Source organism: Macrobrachium nipponense, chromosome 3, assembly GCF_015104395.2.
Source record: "Macrobrachium nipponense isolate FS-2020 chromosome 3, ASM1510439v2, whole genome shotgun sequence".
NCBI lineage: Eukaryota > Metazoa > Arthropoda > Malacostraca > Decapoda > Palaemonidae > Macrobrachium > Macrobrachium nipponense.
The window spans coordinates 116,988,305-116,998,304 of record NC_087202.1 but is presented as its reverse complement, the minus strand read 5'-3'; the positions used below and the strand labels follow the sequence as shown (position 1 = coordinate 116,998,304).

The 10,000-nt window shown below is 36.3% G+C and overlaps 1 protein-coding gene and 1 long non-coding RNA gene across 2 annotated transcripts in view; one reads left to right on the top strand and one right to left on the bottom strand.

Moving 5' to 3' along the window:
* Positions 1-10,000, top strand: part of LOC135221993 (uncharacterized) — a 100,497-nt gene that overhangs the window by 64,816 nt on the left and 25,681 nt on the right. The gene's annotated exons all lie outside the window — the stretch shown is intronic.
* Positions 8,147-10,000, bottom strand: part of LOC135222273 (uncharacterized) — a 6,996-nt gene continuing 5,142 nt past the window's right edge. Inside the window, exon 2 of the mRNA XM_064260382.1 lies at positions 8,147-10,000. This exon is cut by the window's right edge and continues 111 nt beyond it. Within this exon, the coding sequence (XP_064116452.1) occupies positions 8,847-10,000 (1,154 nt within the window). The 3' untranslated portion in view covers positions 8,147-8,846.

The following is a 10,000-nucleotide window of genomic DNA, read 5'->3' as shown; positions in this document are numbered from 1 at the left end:
GGCTCAATGTATATAAGAAGCAGAACAAATTAACTACAATGGTTGTTCCGCTCATTAATTCGTCAGTCAGTTAGAAATAGGCTATTCTTCTCTACATGAATCTTTCTTCGAATGCCGCCACTTCATTGAATGGTCTGAAATTGTTGAGTGGCCTTCTGTTCGGCTGGGCTCTATTATTAACATTCAAGCCGTGAACCAGAGCCCTCAGATTTGCAATATCCATCCTTGCCCTGGTAAGAACGACATGTCTCAAGCGTCCTCTTTGATTGGCAAGTGCAGCTCTGGCAATTGCAGTAGCTGCTGCGCAAGCAATCGCCGATGATGGATCACGGCTACGACTTGCTGCACCTTCATAATTATGGAATCGACGAGGCCTCCTTCCTGATAGACGAGGCCTCATCCTGCAGGATCTCGAGTTGGCATTGTGTTCTTCTCCGCAGTTGCAACATTTGGCCGGAATGTAGATGTTCCTCCTGATCTTGGCGAGGCATTCCAGAGAATTGTGGTTGCCAGCACAAAACCTGCAATGGTATGTGCGCTCGTTGCACCCTCCTTTCAAATGGCCCCACTTGGAACACTTGAGGCAGAATAAAGCCCTGTTGGTAAATACAGCAACATTTTTGTAGCCAAGGTTGGGCAGGTACACTCTATCTGGCACAGGTCCCCTGACTGTAGCAATGAGTTGGGGTCTAGGTTGGCGCCTTACAAACCTGCGTTCCACCGCTACTACGTTAGCTTCAAGCCTCAGGGAAACAACGTTAACGGTGACTGGAACATCAAAGATGATAATCCTGGTATACCTGGCATCTGGATCATTTTCATGCATGATGACCCGTTCGAAGCCTTCCGTTGTCAAGAAAGTCACAGCAGCGCCTCCCTTGACATTGATGTGGGGCTTTCCGTTTCCTTCAACGAAGAGGACCTCAAAGTCTCTATGAGCAGCGCTGAGACGACGAGCCCAGTCCTTCTTCTGACTCAAGTTCATGACTATGTCCTTTGGGAAGTAGAGCGCTCTCCTCCCACCTACTGCATGGGCGTCTCTTCGCAACATAGGCTGGAACCCAGGGTTGGGCTCGGCAGCCTGTCCATTGCCTTGAGACGTAGAAGGCCTGTTTACTGGATGGTGGTTGTTGTTCACTTCCTGGGCGGGAGTGCTGGAACTGGCACTGGCACCGGCACTGGCACCGGCACTGGCACCGGCACCGGCACGTTCTTGACAATAGTTCTCCGAGTTGGGACGGTTCACTCGAGGGTGGTTGTTGTTAACATCGTCCCTATTTTGTGCTGGGCGCTGCTCCTTGACGATTTCGGCAGAGTCTTGGAACGAGCCATGGTCAGAAGACGCCTATGCGTGGTTGTCCTTTTTCTCACGTTGACAAGCGAGGAATTGCAGCAGATGCTAGAACCTAAAAAAAGGGATAATGATTAAAAATTAACGAATAATGTTGTTGTGATGTCATGATGGAAGTCAGTATAGTATATATATATATATATATATATATATATATATATATATATATATATATATATATATATATATTATATATATATATAATGATTCGCAAAGGAAGTTAACCGATTAACAATCAGATTTGAACAATAGCTTGAAGTACCTTGAATTCAATAGAGGAGCATTAGGTGATGACACATTCGATGAGGGATTATTAAGATTATGAATTTTTACACTTTTTTAACAAAAAATTATAAAGAATTCAATAACTTGCGAAACTAGAGCTTAGAATGACTAAATGTATTTAGGCAATTATGGATGTCAACATTTACATGACGTATCTCGAAGTTGTCTGAGAAAAAATTGCAATGTATTTATGAAATGAGAAAATGAATTTATGAAAATGTATTTATGAAATAATGTATTGTTAATACATTGTCTTCATGTATTTCTTAGTAACTTGATTATAAAAAAAATTTCGGTGAATACAGTAATGCCGAGTTGATGGAAGAGATGCAGTCCGTCACATTTCAGTGACAGTCCAGATTTCATTTTAAGTAATTCCCAAATTTTGAATTAAAATAGTTCGCTCTAGTAAGCGTTAAATTCGATATAAATTCCACGAATGCACTAATAATAAAATCTGAGAAAATGAATGCAAACTTATAAATAACTATAGAGCAATAGCGAAGCAACACAAGAGACGTAACAAGTGTCTCAAAATACTCAGGCAGTCTTTAATGTATGAAGTTCGTAATCGTATGGGTTACAAAATTTTAGGTTGAATTCTACCCTTATTTCCTCTTGTTTCACGGCTCAAGAGAACAGAGGCCTCTGCAACTCAACAGTTTCTCATATAGATAATCTATATATATATATATATATATATATATATATATATATATATATATATATATATATTATATATATACTACATACATACATACATTTATTTTCAATACGCTTAATGATTGTTAATTAACAGCAAAACCGCTTCCGGGTAAAGGGCGCTAATTAATTACCTAAAGTCTGTCAAGCCAACCGGCGCCATATTTTCGCTTTGAGGAGAGATAAATTTTTACTATGCATTTCTCATTTCTGAGTTATTCATCTCATTCCTTTTCTATTATTCCGTGTACAGTTTATTTCTATTTTTATTTTTCAACACTCATCGCCGAATGTTGTCTTTATATAGATTATGATGCCAATGAATGAATGAATAATGTCGTTAAAGTAGTGTTTTGTAAACAGAACTTTGAACACCAATTTTTTATGAGACTTATGAACTACTTGCAACAAACCAGAGATAAATAATTCCACTAATTCAGTTTGAATATAATGTTATGTTGGGCTTCAGCATACTTGAAAACAACTAGAGATCGATATCTTGAATACGGACTTATCATAATAATTCGATAAAACTAAAACTAGTTCTATTAATGAACAAATACTTTCCCAAAACGATTTTGAACACGACACTATGAAAAATTCGGTGACTTGCGAAACCAAATTTTAGAATTACTTGAATGTTTACAGACAACTATGGATGTCAACATCTACCTGACGTATCCCAGGGATGCCCTAGGAAAAACATATCCAGAGTAAAAACAAATCAAGAGAATGACAATTGGTTTGAAATTAAATCAGGACTAAGACAGGGCAGCGACATTTCTCCACTTCTTTTTATATTGTTCCTAGATAAATGTATGAGGGATCGAGGCGGGGACGAAGCTGAAGATCATCAACCTGATTTATGCAGATGACCATGCAATGATAATCCCCAGCGCGGAATCTCTCCAAGAAAACGTCAACAACTGGACCGCGATCTTAACAGCTAATGGAATGCAGATCAACAAGGATAAGACAGAGATCATGCACTTATCACGAACACCAAGCAACGTAGATGTAGAATTAGAAGGTCAGACATTGAAGCAGTGTAGAAATTTCAAATACTTAGGAGCAGATTTTAGTGGTCAAAACGATTCAAAACTGGAAATAACTATCCGAATACAGATATTCAGTAACAATCTGTATCTGCTGTACCCACCAATGAAAGACAGAAATATAGCTCGCAAAGGAAGGAGACCGGTAGGAAGACCAAAAATGAGATGGCTACAAAACATAGAGAGAGGAGTAGAAAGGGGAGGCTTCAAGGTTGATGAAATGAGGCTCTGTGAAGATCACCAAGATTGGAGACGGTTCCTGAAGCAGGACGACTGACAGGCCTGGAGACCTACCTGGTGTCTGGTGAGAAAAGAGTCCAATTTCATATAACAAAAATTCTTAACTTTAAATTGAAAATAGTAAGCTCTAATTCCAATCATTCAGTTTCAATATAGTACTGTGCATATTGAACAACTTTAATATTAGATAATCTGAAAACACTTGCCCGTTAGCACTTTTCTGCGCTTCGTGCATACTTAAAAAAAAACCACAGTACTGAGCGATTATCTTGAAGAATACGAGCTCATCCTAGGCCATTAAAGGTTAAGTCAGTTCTGGTAATTAACAAATATTTTTAATATGATTGCGAAATATAATTTAGTTTCTCCTTTCTATTTAAGTAGTGTTGTTCTTTATTGATGATTTTCAATTCAAGTAATGCTTATTTTTTGTATACCTTAATGAGTTCTGAATTCTGTATTAAATGACTATCCCTTCAGTACATAATATTGTCTATACTTGTAATGATATATTGTCGAAATCAATAAAAAGATTGAAAATACTTCTTTAGTCAGAATGAATAAAGTTATACTATTTTGTTTTGCATTATATTCCGTTAATGACAATATGGTCTTTTCACATTTTTCTTTGAATGAAAGAACATAATCGTTTCAGTGTTTTAACAGATTTTGAAAATTCATCGACCATGAGCTGGAAATTCTCTCCAACACAGTAACGCAATCTTCTTCATTGTTTGGATGTTTTTGTTTATCTTCAAGGCTTCACATTAAGTACTCTGAGTATTTAGCAAAATATCTGAATCAGTATGAAATAAAGGAAAGTCTCCATTTTTATAATATTCCTCGGTTGTGTTTATCATTCCTGACTAGACTGAGCAATAACCACTTTCGATCCTTCAGACATTTAGTTTTGTTGCATTTGCACTGAAATAAAAATGTCTAGGTTTCTAATATCTGCACGAGTTATGGTGCTCTTATTTGCTCTTTCACTGAGGTAATCACTCAATGAATATTAAACATAATATTCATCAACATTTAAATCTCGACTGAAGCCATAACTGAAGCGTTTGTTACCTTCAGCAGTACGGCACCAAAGAAATGGGCAGTGTAGGCCTAATACAAATCAAGTAGGAACGCCATCATAATTAAGATAGGCTAATCTTTCCACCTCCAAATTCTGTAATCACTCGATACACTTGTTCTGCTAAACTTAAGATTCGTTCGGCGATTTATTAATACAGGGCAAAAGAGGATATGAAAATATAACAGCAGCAGACAATGACATTTGTTTCGGCATAGATTGGTAGGACTTTAAATAAAAAGTCAGTTTTCGATACTTGGCAAATAAATGGAGACGCGGACAATACGCCAAGTCTAAGATTTTCACTTGTTTTTTGCAACTAACATACTTTACGACGTCTTTTTACGTATTTTAAGGAACCGGGCAAAATTTCTCTAGAAGTCCCCTAGTTTGAAAACTATTTGGGAATAGCCGAACACTGTTTGGATGTCACTGTTGTAAACGCGAATCAAAAATAACACACACCTTCCACAAATCCTTTGGAACGAAGGCACCACGAAGTTCGAAAGTATCAACGAATGTTGAGTGTCCCAAGGGAATAAACCTCCTTCGGAATAAAGGCAGCACTGAAAGCCCGCAAGTATCAAAAAAGCACTGAAGCTGTCCAGGCAAAACGCACGAAGTAACTCACTGGGCGGCAAAGGCCTCCTGGAGGTACCTCTGAGAGCTGAGGAGAGCTAGACTGTATCCAACCAAGATGATGATGCCGAGGCAATGTCTTAGATATGTTTGTTCTTCCAAGTCTTGCTCAACCCCTTAAGTACTGGAAGTCCTAAGAAATGGTACATACAGAAGGGACTGCCTCCCATCCCTCTGTCCCAGTGCAGTTCGCCTCCACTTTTACAATGAAGGTTTTTTATTTTCCAGTCGTTTGAAAACCTGGCTGGATTTTTCTGCTGCGACGGTCCTCCGGAAGTCATTGGAAATCTCGGAAGTGTCATTGCCGGATGTAGCTTCGCCGGTTTGCCGGTTTTTTTCGACAACTTAAATTCGAATTATACATCGTCTTGTACAGCGTTCTGATTGGTGCTTTTCTCTTTGGTAGCTCAGCCCCCTTCGTGCCTGACAGCAGGAGGAGGGATATGATATTCATGATGTACCTAGGATTGTTATATAAATATATATATATATATATATATATATATATATATATATATATATATATATATATATATATATATATACAAAAGTAAATATGATCCACGTGAAAAAGGAGCAAAAAAATTAAAAAAGGGAAAAAACGGCTTCAAAATAAATAATGCGGGATTAGAATTTGTCAAGACAAGCGGTGATCATGTTTAAATTAACAGATCAGATAATGTAAGAGGTTATGAATATGTCATTTAGGAAATGTATCTTTCATTAAGAATGATCTCAGTACTGATGTACTTAAAATTCACGAAACTGTATAATAACAAATGAATACACTGAATTAGCCTTGAATAATGGTATGCTAGTATGTCTACTAAATTAATATTAAGAGCGTTTTACTGACAACTTGTTGTATTTATCTCATTAAGTGTAACTACACAAAGGTGCTCAATTGAATATATAATAATACTCAAATCCATAATTTCATACACTGAAATTTTTTATTAGAGAAATTGAAATTATTCAGTCAATTAAAGGTATATATATTCGAAACAGCTATGAAATTTTATATCAAACAATAATAATAAAAAAAGATTAAAATAAGAAAGAAAGAATTCATAGCATCATTATCGAAATATTTACCGATAGTGGTATATATATATATATATATATATATATAATATATATATATATATATATATATATATATATATATATATATATATACACCACTATCGGTAAATATTTCGATAATGATGCTATGAATTCTTTCTTCTTATTTTAATCTTTTTTTATTATTATTGTTTGATATAAAATTTCATAGCTGTTTCGAATATATATACCTTTAATTGACTGAATAATTTCAATTTCTCTAATAAAAAAATTTCAGTGTATTAAATTATGGATTTGAGTATTATTATACTATATTCAATTGAGCACCTTTGTGTAGTTACACTTAATGAGATAAATACAACAAGTTGTCAGTAAAACGCTCTTAATATTAATTTAGTAGACATACTAGCATACCATTATTCAAGGCTAATTCAGTGTATTCATTTGTTATTATACAGTTTCGTGAATTTTAAGTACATCAGTACTGAGATCATTCTTAATGAAAGATACATTTCCTAAATGACATATTCATAACCTCTTACATTATCTGATCTGTTAATTTAAACATGATCACCGCTTGTCTTGACAAATTCTAATCCCGCATTATTTATTTTGAAGCCGTTTTTTCCCTTTTTTAATTTTTTTGCTCCTTTTCACGTGGATCATATTTACTTTTGTATTATTTTCCACGTCGTCGATAGCCAGTAAATGACATTTCAAAATGTTGGTTTACCAAAATCCCTTTAATTCATAAACAGACGGTCATGCGTATAATTCTTTATTGCAATTTTTGATATCTATAAGGCAAATCTATCCATCTACCTTCCTGGTTGTCGGTTAATTGCAAATTTTCTAATTATAAACAATAACCGTCAAGCGTTCTATTTCATTACGGTAAAGTATATATATCCGTAAGTTCAGAATTCTACTCATTCGAACATAAATCATTGAAGCTTTCAATTTGAAACCCCCTTTCAATTGTTGTTGTTTAGGGTATAATATAATTTTTCTGCTATTTATCTCAAACTCTCACATTAACTAGACAATAATATAACGATAACTTGACCTCGGGGAGTATCATAATCATGGGGTTTGTGTTGGAGAATCTCATTCTATTTTAATGATTTACCAAAATATTTATATATTTGTTCATTTATCTGTTTTTTCTAATAACTGATCGCCTCTTTCTGTATTTCCATTACCTTCTGTTGTCTCTTTCGAATGAACACCAAATTCTTTGGAAGCTTGAATTTCAAGGCAATGGACCTTGCGGGCCTTCTCCATATGAATTGAGTTCATCTTTCGAATAATAGATAGAAATAATACCTAGCTAGTCTGAAATGCATTACTACCTACTTATAACATTTATTTGCAATTTGTATAATGGAGTTTGTGCTTGAACTTCATTCACATCGCATATTTTAGCAATTGTATATACTCTTGTCTGTTCAAACTTTTTTTCTACTGTTTTCAATTTTCTTGAAGTTTGTGAGGAATGGAAATCAATAATGATCTTTCTCAAGAACACAATTTTTTTCAAAGACCTTTTCAGTATTCTACAATTTAGGTTGATTACTTGATTTTTTTTACTTTCCATCAGTGGAACAAATTAAATTAAACTTTTACAAGTACACACAGACACACTCACACATATATACACATATATACATTTTATATCTTTCATGTCAGGATTATATTATATAAAATAAAACATAGATTGGACCAGAATTTTATTGACCACAAACAGCAGAAAGGTTGAAATCTCACAGGTTACATGGCACAACTGAATAGCAATAGCACATAAAATTGAAGACCTGGATTAACATAAGGTTGATATGACAGTTCTTTACTGAAGTTAAGAAGTAAAGAATGAATGGACCAAAAGATTTAATTTGAGAAGTTAAGACGAACTGAACATAATTTGAGCACCTTTGCCAAGTAAAATGCAATCTTATTTCTAAAGACTCGGCATGAGAGTTGGAAAATATCTGTAATACAGTGTAATACTGGCATAGTCATTAGGATTATATTTAAAACTGTTCTACAACTTCTATTGTTATAAGCTTAATCTCTATGTATAAAGCTAGTTTCACACGTTAAATCTACCAGGTAGCAGAATAAATGGTCTTTAATTGTACGATTAAACAATAAACATAAAATCCATATACTAGAAGTATCTGCTAAACTGAAATATATATATGTAAGTGACCTTTAAACATGATCATCTTAAGACTAGTGTTAGTGGTGCATTTAAATTTTATTGGCTCAAGTGTTCCTTTCTGGTTACAAAATAAAACTGATTTTACCACAGTAACTTAACCAAGTACATAGTGTACTATTTTGCAGCACCCGAATCAACTAGTAAGATATATCAAAAACACATTGAGACCATAACCTCCTGACACCTTTGCTCGCTTTTGCCAATCTTCTATAAGAATTTCTTGTTAGTGCCTGGAGGGCAAATACCCTTGGCCCCGCCGCTGCCATTTTCACTACAGCGACGTATGTCATTCCGCAGCAGGAATGCATTCCGATTCCTTAACTCGAGCACCAACAGCCTCAGCATTTCGATCTCCACCATTGCCTTCTGCAGTAAGGCAATTCTGATCTGGTCTCTTTCGATTGCCAGTGCAGAGGCAGCGGCAGCAGCAGCACAATCAGCAGTAGCAGCTATTGACTCACAGTTACGAATCGTCTCATCAGCAGGTGGATGGGTGATCATTTTAAATGTCGTATGAGGCCTCATCCTGCATTTATCCGAGTTGGCGTTGTGCTCCTCACCGCAGTTGCAACAACGAGGTGGAATGTGTATGTTCATCTTGATCTTGGCGAGACATTCCAGGGAATTGTGGTCGCCGGCACAGAACCTGCAGCGGTAGGCTTCTTCGTTGCATTCATCTTTGAAATGACCCCACCTGGAACAGCCGAGGCAGAACAAGGGAAGGTTAGTGACTACAGCAATTGACCTGTAGCCGAGAGTTGGCACGTAAAACTTGTCGGGGATGGATCCTTTGAGGGAAACGATGAGCTGGGGTCTTGGCTGGCGCTTGACGTATCTTCGCTTGACCCAAAAAATATTTTTTCCAAATTTAAGAGACATGTGGTCGATGTGTGTTGGAACATCAAAGACGATAATCTTGTTGGAAGCGAAGTTCTGCTTGATCTTATCCATGACGACCTCTTCAAAACCTTCAGTTGTCAGGAAATCCACAGCAGCCTCTCCTCTGACAGTGATGAACGGCCGCGAAACTCCTTCCATAAATGTAACTTCGAAATCCCTGTGAGCATCGGTGAGTCGAATGGCCCAATCCCTCTTCTCTGTAAAGTTCATTTTCAGGGCAGCAGGGAAGTAAAGCTTCCTCTCCTCATTTGCTTCAAGGGCCGCCCTTATCTTCATTAATTCATATCCAGGATTAGGGACAAAAGCCTGACTGAGACCTACAATTTGAAGGATGTAAGTAGCGTAGTTTGGATGAATGTTGCTAACTTGAAGAGCGTTTGGTTGGTAAGTGCTAACGGCCAATGAGGGATCAAACTGACATGGCCTTCCAGTTGTGGTGTAATGAAAGAGGTTAAAGGCGC